This window comes from Sminthopsis crassicaudata, chromosome 1, assembly GCF_048593235.1.
Source record: "Sminthopsis crassicaudata isolate SCR6 chromosome 1, ASM4859323v1, whole genome shotgun sequence".
NCBI classification, from domain to species: Eukaryota; Metazoa; Chordata; class Mammalia; order Dasyuromorphia; family Dasyuridae; genus Sminthopsis; species Sminthopsis crassicaudata.
In genome coordinates this window covers 604867039-604881872 of record NC_133617.1, presented here as the reverse complement: position 1 = coordinate 604881872, position 14834 = coordinate 604867039, and the positions used below count along the sequence as shown (strand labels likewise).

Sequence of the window (14834 nt, the reverse complement as noted above, 5' to 3'; positions counted from 1 at the left end):
TATCTTAACACTGTTAATGATGATTGGATATGGTTGATTAATTTTTATCAGCTCCTTATGAGACTGTCCTACTATTTCAGTGGTGACCTTTGTATTTTTATTTCCCATGATAATATTCACAATCTGATTTCTGACTTCATTACTATACTGAAACTCTTTTCTCCAAATCTATTAGTAAACTCTTTTTTAAAAGAATGAATTTTGTCATATTTTTCAATTTGCCAGATATGAGGCAAAACATCAAAAGCATTTCCCTCTTTAACCCATTCCAAATAAGAATAAGGTTCCAGCACTACCCACCCTTCCTACTACTAGTTTTGTCTACATCAGTTTTTTTTTCCCCCTTTATATCTCCTTTGTATGAGATAATTACTCCTTTTATCTCTCTCTACAATTTAATTTTTTTAGGATCATCTTATCATACTTAGCTCAACCTACATCTTTATTTCAAACTAGTCAAATAATGATGAAAATTATAAAAGTATTTTCACATATGTGAAGGAAATGATTTGACGTTATTGAGTTCTTTATAATTGGCCTTTAATGTTTATCTTATGTTTCTTCTGAATGTTATATATTGATTTTTCCCTTAAGTTCTGGGGTTTCTGTCACAAAAACATGAAGTTTTTCAGTTTGTTAAATGCCTCCCCCACTCCTTTTTTCCTTTCAGAATTATTTAACTTTTCTGAGTAAGTTACCCTTGTTTATAACCCCACTTCTTATGCTCTATGGAATATAGTATTCCAAGACCTATGGTCCTTCAACATAATAGCTGCTAAGTTTTGTGGTAATCTTTATTGTAATTCCATGATAATTTAAATTGGTTTTTCTTGCTTCCAATGTTTTCTTCTTAAACTGGGAGCTTTGAAACTTGACTGTGATTTTCTTCTGAGATTTCTTTTGGATAGTGATTAGTGGATTTTTTTCTATTTCTGCTCTGTTTTCTCATTTAGAACTTTTGGGTAATTTTCCTTGATAATTTCTTGTAATAGTATATCAGTATTTTTATTTTTTAATTGTAATTTTCAGGTAGTTCAACTATTTTTATATTTTTTCTCCTCAATTTATTGTTTGATTAGTTTTTTCTGATGAGATGTTACATGTTCTCTTATATTTTTTATTCTTAGTATCTTAGAACATTATTTGTTTTGCCTTGCCCAATTATAGCTTTCAAGGAATTATTTTATCAAGTTTTGGATTCTTTATTTCAGTTTGATTGACTTTCTTTTCATGATATCAAGATATTAGGAGACATTCTGTTTTCCAGAGCTAAGCCCCAGCAATCAGGCTGTGCCCTGAGTTTGGCATAAACAACAGTCTTTTGCACTTACCCACTGGATGATATCAATCACAGCAAAAACCCTAGAATTTTTTCATATTATTATTGTATTGCTTTGACCAGTAATGGGTATTTTCCAAGCTTAGACAATCACCTATTATATCCATGTTCTGGTCATGAAGCCCTGTTGTGAATCAAACTTGTCACATTGTTTCTGTTGCTCCTCACTGTCAAGGCTATAGCAATTATGCAGCTATTGGTATAAATATTGAGATCTTCCCACAGTGACTTGGGTCCTTTCACTAGAGATGAGACTCTGAGACAAGTGTCTTTGCTTGCAAGCTGTGAAATTAAACTTCTGTTGGATTCCTAACTCTCCTGGCTCTAGCCTGCTCTGTTTGACTCTTGCTCCCCACAGGTTGGAGGCTGATTCTATCCAATTGACAATAATTTTCTTAGGTTATTCTTATTTTTTCTTCTATTTTTTTCTCAATCTTTCTTATTTGACTTTTAAAGGTTTTCTATAAATTCTTTTTTTGTGCTTGAGACCATTTGACATTTCTCATTGAAAAAGGAGTGACTTTTTTTTAGCTCCATTATCTTCCTCTGAATATGAGCACAGATTTTCTTTATCCTGATAGTAGCTACCTATGGTTAGGTTCTTTTTCCTTTGCTTACTCATATTTATATACATATACATACATACATATATATATATATATTTTTTTTTTTGTTTGTTTGTTTTATTTAGTTTTTAGCAGCTTTTAATATGATCAAATTGTAATCTTGAAGTTTATGGAATGATGCTCCAAGTCTCAGGTTCATCTTACTTGTGTCTCTAGGCCCCACCTTGCTATCTCCTTTTCATTCTTGCCACCTAGGGCCCCCCAACTCTCACTCTACATATTTAATAATTTGCCAAATCTTGCCATTTCTACCTTGTATCTTATCCCTTCATTTCTTTTTTACTACTACCACCCTAGTTCAAGTTCAAAACTCTTCTAAATTATTGCATGAATCTTTCAATTTTTCCCTGCCACAGGTCTTACCCACTCAAGTCTATCTTACATCATGGTGCAAATTAAGTTTTCTGAAGTTCATTCTGAAGTTACATAGATAAACCATGCAATTCCCCTATTTAGTCAACTCCTTTTTATTTCTAGGATAAAATATAAATTCTTTTTATCTTTTAAATCCTAATACAACTTAACCGCATCCTATCTTTCCAGATTTATTGGACTTTACAGCCCATATATACTCAGTCATCCAACCAAATTGCCTTCTCTCTATTCTTTATGTAGGATGCTCCATGTTGCATTTCCATGCTTTTGTACAGATATTCTCTATGTCTGCAATGATCTCTTTCCTTTTCCTCTGCCTTGAGAGTCTCTTTTTTTTTTCTCTATGATATAGCACTATCATCTTTTATTATTACTCCAATTGCTACTTTTTAGTAATATCTCAAACTATATTGTATTTAACTATTTTGTAATTGTGTTCATTAAGCCTAGCTAAGTTGAAAAATGGCTAAAGTTCCAGGTGTAGAGTCTGGAAGACTCATCTTTATAAGTTCAAATCTGACCTCAGACACATATTAGCTTTATGACCTTGGGCAAATCATTTAACCTCTTTGCCTCATCTGTAAAAGGCTCTGGAAAAAAAATGATAAATCATTCTAGTATCTTTGCTAAGAAAACCCTCATGGGGTCATGATGCATCAGATGTGACTGAAGTGATTGAACAATGAGAAGATTGTATTTATTACCTTTTATTTATGCTACATGTCCCCCTCATTAGAACATAAGCTCATTGCAAGTTATTATTTCATTCTTTGTACTTGTATCCTCACTAGCTGGAACATAGTAGATATTTGATAAATATTATTTATATTTATTTTCATTATTTATATTTATAGTATTTATTATATTTATATTATATATTTATTTATATTTATATTATTATTTGTAAATATAAAAATCCATTGTTCTTTACAGTGTATCAATTATAAAATAATGTCTCCCTAGATTCTGAACCCTTTCTCCTTATCATATTTTTCTCTCAAATAGTTAATCAATACTATCCTTCCCTCAATCTAGTCTACTGATTCCCATTTTGCTTCAATATGACTTCTCTTGAAACTAGAACCTGCCTTTTCATTATATGCTCATGGTAAAGTGATGTTTTTATTTATTTCTAGGTCCATAATGGAATAGATATTACAGTATGAAAGCAGCTCTCAACTGAAAAGTAATATTTACAGCTAACTTGTCTGGCAATTGACTCTTTGGCCATATTTTCAAGATGAATTTAAATGATTCCTCATCTTAGATTTAAAATAGGTAGTGAAATCTAGGGTCAAAACCAAAGTTCTCCTTGTTAACTTTGGTCTCTGTCAGTGATAACTCTTGTGAAGTAGTATCATCATGGAGAAAATTTTTCCTCTAGAGGAATAGTTTTAGAATGGTTTATAATGCTTCTAAGAATTTATCCTTATTTTAAATTGTGATATGGGTATTTTAACAGCCATACCGAAGAGAAGACACAGTGGGAACATCCTAAAACTGGAAAAAGAAAACGAGTAGCAGGAGGTTTGTATTATTTGTTTGGTTATTTATAGCATAGATAAATACTAATATGTAAAGCATCAATTACATAGCAAGTCTGTCATAGGCAGAATATTATCTAGGCAGTTGTTATAACTGAGTAGATTTTTGTAATGTTCTGTTGTCTCTCAATTATAATCCTTCTCTGGGAGGAGATCTCTTGGGGAGCTTCTGGGAAGGCAGCCTTGGCTTTAGTTCTGTATTGTGTCTTTCAAAGTCTTGAATATTTTCCTGTCAGAATCTCTCCAGCCAGCTTCAGTCTCTAGCTCCCTCTGAATGCAAAGCCTCTAGTCAGCATGAAAGTAGAATCTCGGATCCTCTTCCTGAATCCTGTCTCTGAATCTCTTCCAGCTTCCCTGAAGTTCTACTGGGAAGTCTTGTCCTTAACTCAATCCAGACTGCCTCCTTCCAGACTGCCTTCTTCCAGATTCAATGTTAGCTCCTTATATCCTCCCAGAGAATGGGCTTGTGGGTAATCCCAGGGGCTTGTGGGAATTCCTTTACCACCAATGAACTAGCTCCTTTTAAAGGTGTAAACTCCTTTAAAGGTTTGAACTAAAGGTGTGAACTCTGAGCTAGTTGTTAAGTACCATGCTAAATTAGACAACCGAGTTAGCACCTAGTAATCCTAACAGATTTTAGAAGAGGAGAAAACTTGATGGAGCAAACTTTCTAAAAGTTGTAATTACAAAATTCAATTTGGCAAGTATTTGCCTGTATTTAAGGCAAAATGATAGCTGCTAAGGATACATAGACAAAATGAAAATCAATTCTTTCTTTAAAGGACTTTATTCTACTACAGATTATTTATAGAATTATGGGAAAAGAGCAAATTTTATCTTTTAGCTACTATAGACAAGTTTCACTTTATTTATTTATTTATTTTTTGCTGAGGCAGTTGGGGTTAAGTGACTTGCCTAGGGTCACACATCTAGGAAATGTTAAGTATCTGAGTCCAGATTTGAACTCAGGTCCTCCTGATTTCAGAGCTGGTGTTCTATTCACTGTACCACTTAGCTGTCCCAGTTTTAGTTATTTTTGAGAATTATTTGTTCATCAAGACTATGTTAAAATTTTGTTATCAGATTTTTAAAAATAGCATTACATTTACAAATGACACTTAGAATATTCACCTTTCAGCTTTTTCACCCTATAAAAAAGAATTGAATATCTTTAATATGCCTAGCAATGTTCTATGTCCTGAAGGGAATATAATAAAAGCATATCATATATCCCCTGTTCTAGAGGAGCTTAATTAGGGAGATGAGACACATATAAAAAGAAAACAGTATGACAGATATTATGAGGTAGGGTCTACGTCCAGATCCCAGCTGTGCTACTTTTCAACTTGTGTGATTTTGACCATTACTTGGTTTCCTTTTCTCTTAAATGAGGAGATTGAACTGTATTACTTCTCAGATTCCTTCTAACTCTAAATCCTCAATTATATTATGGAAGATGGTCATGGTCATCTCCATATTCATGGAGATGGTTAAAAAGACTTGTGAGAAGTACAAACTGACTTGTACCTCAGAGGTTGGGTAGTAATTAGATAGTTGGAGAGGAAGAACACTTTGCTTTTGTGGAACAAAAGAAACAGGAATCTATAGTTGAAATTTAGAAGACAAGTCTTATTTATAAACATGAAATAGGGGCAGCGAGGTGGCACAGTGGATAGAGCACCAGCCTTGAATTCAGGAGGACCCTAGTTCAAATCTGGTCTCAGACACTTAACACTTCCTAGCTGTGTGACCCTGGGCAAGTCACTTAACCCCAGTCTCAGGGGGAAAAAAAAATAAACATGAAATAATTAGAGAACAAGTACGTAATCAACTGCTATGTTATATAGCATAGAAAACAAATGTAATTGAAGTTTTACTAAATGAGTGATAGAAGATGAAAAAATTATTGAGGAAAGCTTTGGAAGGATAGATAGCATCAGGCTGTTCAAAAGGGGGAGTTTATTCTGGAGACAGGATCAGGAAATGCGTGGAGGTAAGAATGAGCATTGGCCTTTTACCTTCTTATTCATATATGGGATTACATATTTTTTTCTTCAAGCAGACTCACAGTTTTTTCTATGTTTCAGACCTGCCCTATGGATGGGAACAAGAAACAGATGAGAATGGACAAGTGTTTTTTGTTGAGTAAGTGCCTCAAGAGATAGAATGTAGTTATCTAAATGTTTTAAAAGGTATTATCTTTTTTTACCTTGAAGTCTTTTATTTTTAATTAGTGAAGAGATGAAGTGATTACCAAATAAATTTTTTGTGTGTGGTTGGAGTGTGGGGGGGAGGTTTCTTAGATTTTACTATTGTGGTATAAATATAGAACCATATATGACTTAGCCATATATGACTTAAATTTTTAGAAGCTATCATATTCTTAAAATAAGATAATCTATATAACTAAATGTTCAGACAACTAATTTTAAAATATTATTATGAACTTAACATATAATCAGCTAAAATAAACTGTTCTATATATATTCAACAAATTAATTTTCAAAAAGACTTTCAATATATAATCTCAACAAACTGTCATTCTATATTTTTCATTACTTTTATCAGCTTGTCAATTCTATTTGTGTTTTTATTAGGCTTTTATCAGTTCTCAATTTGGCTCTTTTTTCTTAATTTCCTACTGTTTTATGGAAATTTCCATATTACCTTATAGTCCCCATGTTTCAGACCCTTAATTGCAGCATAGTAATTGTGTTATTCCAATTTTGTCAGCCATTTTTCAGTTATTGGATCACATATTAATTTCTCTATTTAGATAGATCTCCATATTTTCAGAAATTGACCTACTGAAGATAATTTTTTTTCAGTGCATCATTTTCATTTTCTATGACTAGAATGGATTCTGAAACATCCAAGGCGAACTAAAAGGAAAAATATGAATACACAGATTATTATTATAATCATGATTTTTAAACAAAGCAATTTAGATAGTTTTTTAATAGAATAGCTATATTTTACATTGGTAATAATACATAGTTAATGGTTCTCTATATATAGTTAAATGTTTAAGGAGTGAGTCTTTTGATTTTGGTTAGAGGTTGACACATAAGATAGATCCTTCAATTTATTTGTGAGGGTTTTTATGAATTGATAATGAAATCTAATCTTTTACTATTTTATGAAGGCTTATAATTGGGCTTTTAAAAGATTTTTGATTTTTCAGATTTTGAAAAAAACTTCAGAATTTATTTCTAATATATCAAAATAATTTTGAAATTTCTGTTAAAATGATAGTCATTCGTAATTTCATGTATCCTTATTAAAATAATTTTGAAATTTATTAGTTCATTTTAGATTAACATTCAAAGGCTCATATACTAACACTTAATTTTAGTCAAGACAACTTAAAAATTAATTTTTTTATATCAGAATAGGACTGTGTTATTTATGTATAATCATTTAATGATGTATAGTAATGTTTTCATCACAACTATTCTCTTAGGGAGGTAGTGTAAACATTTAGCCCCTTTTTTATACTGCAAAGCATGAACTATGTAGAGCAATTTTCAGGCCTTCCACAATCTGGTTTCATTTTTTTTCTAGTTCAGTTCATTCTTTCACTTAACTTGGGATCTTGCCAAACTGGGTTCCTGACCAGTCTCCAATTATGCCTTCTTTCCTCTACCCTTGTGCATTTATTTCTATTGTCCCTCATAATTGGAACAGATTGCTACAATGTCAGTGATCTACACAGTAGATACTTAATAAGTGACTATTTAATTGAACTATTTTTTTTTTTTTTCTTTAAGGCTCGGCTCATGGAATTATTCCTCCATGAAGTTTTAGTTATAAGTCAAAGCAATATTTAATAAAAAAAAATCGCTGTTAATTTTATGTCATGCTTTTCTCTACTGGATATGCCAGTGTACATTACTGAGTGCATGTTAGGTCCTTACCACATATACATTGAGGCTACGTAGAAAGACAGAACGATTTTAGTACTATAAATCAGTTGAAAATGATGGGTTTTTGTATTCTAAATCAGAGATATCAAACTCATGGCCCCAAATACTCTAGATTAAAATGTAATTGGAAAAATATTTAGCAAACTTAGCAAAAATTGTAAGTTAATATGCAGTTTTCTGAGCCAATATGAGCCTGGGAGATCCTTATGTATGACTTTTTTAGGTTCTTTTTCTATTTGATTTGACACCATTGTTCTGAAGCTGATTTTGAAGTGATTGTTGCTTATAAAAATGCATTTTCCAAGAAATCTTAAAGTAAAGATTTTGGTAACTTTTTCTGAGTAAGAGTGTATTTTTTCTAGAGGCCCGAGGAGGAACTAAAGGACATTTCTTTATTAAAGTTGAAAGAAATAAATAATAAGACTTTTGTTATGTAAAAATTAAGGCTTTTCCTAAATAGTAAGAGTATCTAAATGCCTGTGTTCACTGCTATAGGTTAACATGATTTTACCCCTTTTTCTTTGTAGCCATATAAATAAAAGAACCACATATTTGGATCCCCGCCTGGCATTTACTGTTGATGACAATCCAAAGAAGCCACCAACCAGACAGAAATATGATGGCAATACTACAGCTATGGAAATACTTCAGGGTCGTGATTTAACTGGAAAAGTGGTTGTCGTCACTGGAGCTAATTCAGGAATAGGTAGGCCAGTATTTAAATTTATTAAGAATGCTGTAATAAGAACCACTTTCAAAAATTCTAATCATAGTAAGTTTATGGAGTGACTCTCTGTTTCTAGGAAATTATATTTTTATGTATTGTACTTGGAATTAATATGTCATTGCAATCATGACCTTTCTTTCCAAAGCTCGGAGTAATTGTATGCATCATCATGGAAAACTATATAAAGCCTCACCCTGAAATGGAATACTCAGCAAAGATGTTGGCTAGTTTTTAATTTAGGTGTAATAGGTAACAGATTCAAAATGCTAGTTCTTTATCATCAACAAATTTTTTTTTGGCAAAAATTGGGGAATCCTGTTTTAATTAGTAAGTATTTACTTAATTCCCAGTTCTTTGCTCCTATAAAAAGTTCAACTATAGATATTTTGATATATAAGAAGCATTTCTTTTTCTTAGGCACTTGGGATTAAGTGATTTGCTCAGAGTATGATAATTGTTAAATGTCTGAGGTTGGATTTGAACTCAAGTCCTCTTAACTTCAAGGCTTGTACTATATGCACTTCACCATGTAGCTGCCGGAGGCATTTCTTTTAATCTTTGACTTCCTTGGGTCATATGGTTAGCAGCGGGATCTGAAGGCTAAATGGTATGGACATTTTAATCACTTTCTAATCACTTTCTTATCATAATTCCAAGTTGTTTTCTAGTGTCATAGTACTAATTCACTGCTCCACAAAGGTATTAACATTTCTAGTGATTTAAAATAATTTAGATTTTACAAGTTTCATTTTTTTGAAAATTCTATGACATACCTGGAAAAACACTGAAATGTCATTTAACAATTTTAAAATTCCTGCCTTAGAGGTAAAGTAAATATTGTGCATCTTTAAAGAAAAATAATTTTAATTAAAAATTGGAATATGTAGTTGTTTTATAACAAAAATTTCATTTAGTTCACAGGTATAGATCATTTGAGGAGCTAACTTATCTGAAATTGGAAATGTCATTTATGAATCTTATTGAAATTATAAATATCATGCTCTATGCATCATGTTGCTGCATAAAATGGGAGATTTGAAGGGAAAAATTTATTATGTAGAAAATAAATATGCTTTTGAACTTTTTTTGCAATCTCTTTCCAAGTCATATTAATAGCTAAAAAAACCCTATATACTTTGTATAATAGCATGCAAATACTCAGAAATACGAGTGAATTTGTGACCTGTGATACATGATCTGTAATGTAATACATAATAAATCTTCTGCATCAGAACCTTTCCATGGCTACTCATTCTGTACAGATCTTCATGTATATATTTCCATAAACCATCCATAGAGGATCCACTGAATATGATGGAAGTTTTATTCTAGTTCTTTTAATTCCTAACATGAAAATTAATGCATGCTATTTTTTGAGGATAGCAATAAAAAAACTATTGTTTCTATAACAAATTGGTTCATACTGTTGCATTTTTAAAATGATCAAAGTATTTTTTCAATCAAGCATTTATTAAACTCCCGTTATCAAAATAGTATTAAAAATATGGCTTGTCAGCACTTAAACAATCCAATTAGACCTGAGTTAATTTTATGACTTAATGTAAGCCATGAAAACTAGTTATTTGCTAGAACTGTGATTACACTGAGTAAAATTAATTTTGTATTTAGCATTCTCTTTTGCACTTTAACCTAGAAGTATATGGAATTTAGTGACAATGAAAAAAGGTTTACCCATAATCATTTCTTAATATTTGTTTCTTCTCCACTAGAGGGCTCTGTTGCCTTTTAAAATAATTAAAAGCAGACCAGAAAGCGTAATATGGTTCTTTTGGACATGTGTGTGAATAGTACATTTTATTAAGACCATTTTAGGCCTTAAGTTCATGGTGGAAACTATGGAATAACTGTGAAAATGTGATTAATGCAGGTTTTTTGTTTTTTGTTTTTTTTTTTTACTTTTTCTTTTTTTTTTTTTGGTATTAAGTAGCAAGAGGGAGAAGATCCTTTTACTTAAAAGATACACAATATTCCACTTTCACAAGATTCTGCTACATTTTACAAGGACTTGGGTTTTTATGGAATTATTTAAGTATACTGTTCTGCCAGTAGTGTGATTTTTTTTTTTTTTTTTTTTTTTTTTAGGAAATAACAATTGGAATGTTTATAAATATGAACAGTTCTAATTAAAATTTATATTGAAATATCTTGATGGTATTGAGAATTGGTTTTTAAAAAAATTACCTGATTGTATATGATTTATTGTAAATAAATGTTTTTTTGCTTATAAAAGGAATTAATGTGTTTTTAGCAGGAGTCTTATAAATTTTGCTTAAAACTGGGTACTGTTTAACTTAAGAATGTACATGAAATGTGCTTTAAGTGGAGAGAAAGGCAAAGGGGTTGTACTTGTGCTATCATTGTCATAGAGAGCTCACAGGTTAAGTACTCACTGTATTAATGTAGGTTGGGTCAGTGCCTTCTCTGCAGCTTAGAGTCTTAAAGAATTTTCTGAAATCCTAATAGGTTAAGTGACCAGTTCAGGGTTCCATGGATTTCCTGGTTTGCAAACACAATTTCTATCTACTTATATAGAAGAATTTACTTATTTAAAATTTGCAAAATTTTGTTTTAAAAATACATGTAAAGATAGTTTTAAATATTCATTTTGTAAAAATTTGTGTTCCAAATTTTTCTCCCTCTTCCCTTCTTACTTTCTTCCCCAAGATAGGAAATAATCAGGTATGGCTTAAATATGTACAGTCCTTTTAAAGACAATATTTTAAAAGACAATATTTGTCATATTGTACAAGAAAAATCACATCAAAAGGGAAAAAAACATGAGAAAGAAAAGCAAACAAACAAAAAGTGAAAATAGACTTTGATCCTTATTCAGTCTTCATATTTTTTTCACTAGTTGTGGATGGTTCTTTCCATTCCAAGTCTTTTTATATTGCCTGAATCACTGCATAGTTAAAAAAAAAAGCCAACTTCATTATAATTGATCATCACATAATATTGTTATTATAGTGTACAATGTTCTTTTGATTCTGCTCACTTCACTCAGCATAAGTTCATATAAGTCTCCCCAACCTTTTCTGAAATCAGCCTATTCATCATATCCTATAAGACAATAATATTCCATAACATTCATATGCCATAACTTATTCAGCCATTCTCTAATTGATGGGCATTCACTCAGTTTCCTGTTCTTTGCCACTACAAAAAATATTGCTACAAACATTTTTGCATATGTGGTTCTTTTTTTCCTCTTTTGTGATTTCCTTGGGATACAGACTTAATAGTGACACTGCTGAGTTAAAGGGTGTGCACAGTTTTGCAGCCCTTTGGGCATAGTAAAATCATTTTGAAATAGCCAATGCTTGAAACATTAAAATTTAAAGAAAATTAAAACTTATTTTGACTGTATCACTAAAAAGAAGCTATTCTAGTGAACATTTTGGAAAAAAACCCCAACAAATTTGTCTCAAGATAATGGAATTTTTATCTTTGGAATCTAGTTATGGTTTGAAGTCCTACCCCACTTTTCCCCAAAACATCGCAATGTATATTACACATACCAATTATTTGTTGTACTATTATCTTTCTAGTCTTGCTTTTATACTTTTAAAAAAGAGAACAAGGGGGCAGCTCGGTGGTGCAGTGGATAGAGCACCAGCCCTGAATTCAGGAGGATTTGAGTTCAAATGTGGTCTCAGACATTTCCTAGCTGTATGACCCTGGGCAAGTCACTTAACCCCAGCCTCAGGGGGAAAAAATAAAAAAATAAAAAAGAGAACAAAAGGTTAAAATATTTTTAATATTGTAGATTTAAAAAAATAAAATAAAGGCCTTTTGTTTATTCATATAAAAATACAATTACTATTAAATAGTTTACATGCATTTAAGGAAATTATTAGCACTACAGTACTACTGTGGAGATTGTTAAATTTTATCTTCAGATATATGCTAATTATTAAGATATACCATATCTAAATACCACAGGATATTTAAAATGACATAGTTTCTGTAATCTTTTTTCACAATAAATACTGAGGTACTAGTATTTAAACACAAGATTGTTTCTTAGCTTTCTTGGGGGTGTTATTTGGGTTGATAGAAAGTTTCATTTGTATAGCTCTCTTATGGTTAAGCTAGATTATTTGCAATATATTCTACCCAAAAGTTACCAACTTTATTGACTCTGACTAAGAACAGTGTCACATTTTATAACGTTATCTTTTTACATAAACATCCAAATGAGATAGTGTTTTTATTTTTCATTATTCAGATACCATATTTTAAATTTTAATGTGTAAAATTTTGAAGTGTGCTGATTAAAAAAAATATATATATATCTACCTAATGTTTTCTCCAAAGTTACTAGTGATCTCTTATTTGACAAATCTAATGGTCTTTTCTTAATCCTTATTCCATTTTTGATTCTCTTCAGCCTTTGACATTCTTAATCACCATCTTTTAGGTAATCACTCTTCTCTTAATTTTTTATGCCACTGCTCTCTCCTCATTCTCTTTTCACCTGTCTAACTGTTCTTCTCTGTCTTTTGTGGTGGATCTTTTTCCATATCATATTTATAATATTTGTGCTGAAGATTCTCAGGTTTACTTTTCCAGCTCTAACCTTTCTGCTAATTTCCAGGTTCTGATCTTCTCAGGGTCTGATTTAAGATAGGTGTTACCTGCCTATTTTAAATCTACTTTTTCACGTATCCATATCTATATATCCCTATCTCTTTTATGTATCTATTTGTTCATAGTTGTTTGCATGTTGTTTCCTTCATTAGATAGCTCTCCTTGAGAGCAGGAATATTTTTGCCTTTCTTAGCATCTCCAGCATTTAACACAGTGCCTAGGACATAGCAGGCACTTAAATGTTAGTTGATTGTATGATTGATAAGATTTGCAAACTTTTTTATTTAGCAATCTATGTTACTTTGTTAGGTTCTTACTAAGTGCTAATGAGATAATGAGATATTAGGTTTTTACTAAGTGCTAAGTCGGTACTTAACAATTTTCTAGTTCTGGCCTTTCCTGGGAGTTTGATTTGTGAATTTTGTTTTATTGCTTGTCTAGATAATGCTCTTTTCTAGTACTGGTATCACTTTAGTACTTAGTTACTTTTTGTCTTCTGCTTCACTTAATTTTATTGGATTCTTTCAAAAACTACGTAAAATTTGGGCTACATTATTCAGTACCTTATTCATTTATTCAGTGCTTCTTATGTGCCAAGAACTCAGTGCTTACTATATGCTAAGAGTTAGTACTACAAATACAGTTTAAAAAAAGATAATCTACCCCCAAGGAGCTTAAATTCTAATGAAGGAAGACATCACATAAAAGGAAACTGGAAAGAGGTGTAGGAGGGGAAAGTAAAGCTGTTGTGGTCAAAGTAGAATAATCTGATGAATGAAGTTTGGAGCCAGAAATGAAGTGAGCCTGGCCTGATTCTTCAGGGCAGGGACTCAAAGATCCAAAGAGAGGGCCACAGGATGAAAATATGGGAAGGACACTGCCATGGAGGAATGAAGCTAGAACAGAAGTGAGCCTATTCTGAGTATTTTACAAAATGGCAAATATAGTTATTTCAGCTTGTATTTATAATATGCATGTAATTTTGGAAAGTATCAAACTAGTTTTTAGAAGAACGATATCTCAGCAAGGCTTCATGGATAGTTTGGTTTCAGTCAATAAATCTCTAGTTATAATACTAAAATGCTCCTCTCACAACCCCTAGTTGTCATTCTTTCATCTTTAAACTAGACTGCAATTATTCACTTTTATCCTTTTCAGTGGGGTGTTCTGATGATTTAGGGAATTCTTGAACATCTATTGATTTATTAATAATTACATTAGATCCTTTAGTACTGTCTTGCTTACTGTATTATAATTAATTTGAAAAATATTTCCTTCTCTCTCAGACTGACATGTTAAATATATGAAACTTCTGTTTCTTTAAATAAAAATTCAATCTTGTCATTAAATTCAGGTCTTGAGAGATTACAACATTATTTCTCACAATTTGCTTTACTAGCATTTTTATGCACATGAAGTACATATAATGTCAGAGAGTTTTAGTCTTATAAGTAGTGCCTTTATTTCCTGCTTTCAGGAAAGTCTATCTAAGAAACATAAGACTGTGTTTAGTAATTGTATCCCAGTATTGAAGAACAAGTAGAATTTTATTGCTTTAGGTGTATTTAATTTTTTTTCCTACTTTTTATTACTATTGATTCCAACTTGTAGTGATTAGTGTTTAATACTTTGACAAAGGATTCTTTGCTAATATTTTATTAAGATTTTTTGCATCCATAGAGATAC

At 31.3% G+C, this 14834-nt stretch overlaps 1 protein-coding gene across 4 annotated transcripts in view; it reads left to right on the top strand.

Annotated features, from left to right (window-relative positions):
* The window catches only part of WWOX (WW domain containing oxidoreductase), a 1143641-nt gene that overhangs the window by 4966 nt on the left and 1123841 nt on the right, over window positions 1–14834 (top strand). For all 4 annotated transcript variants that reach the window (XM_074282484.1, XM_074282485.1, XM_074282487.1 and 1 more), the window contains exons 2-4: window positions 3803–3867; window positions 5972–6029; window positions 8338–8516. In XM_074282484.1, coding sequence (XP_074138585.1) covers window positions 3803–3867; window positions 5972–6029; window positions 8338–8516 — 302 coding nt within the window. The remainder of the gene's footprint in view (window positions 1–3802; window positions 3868–5971; window positions 6030–8337; window positions 8517–14834) is intronic.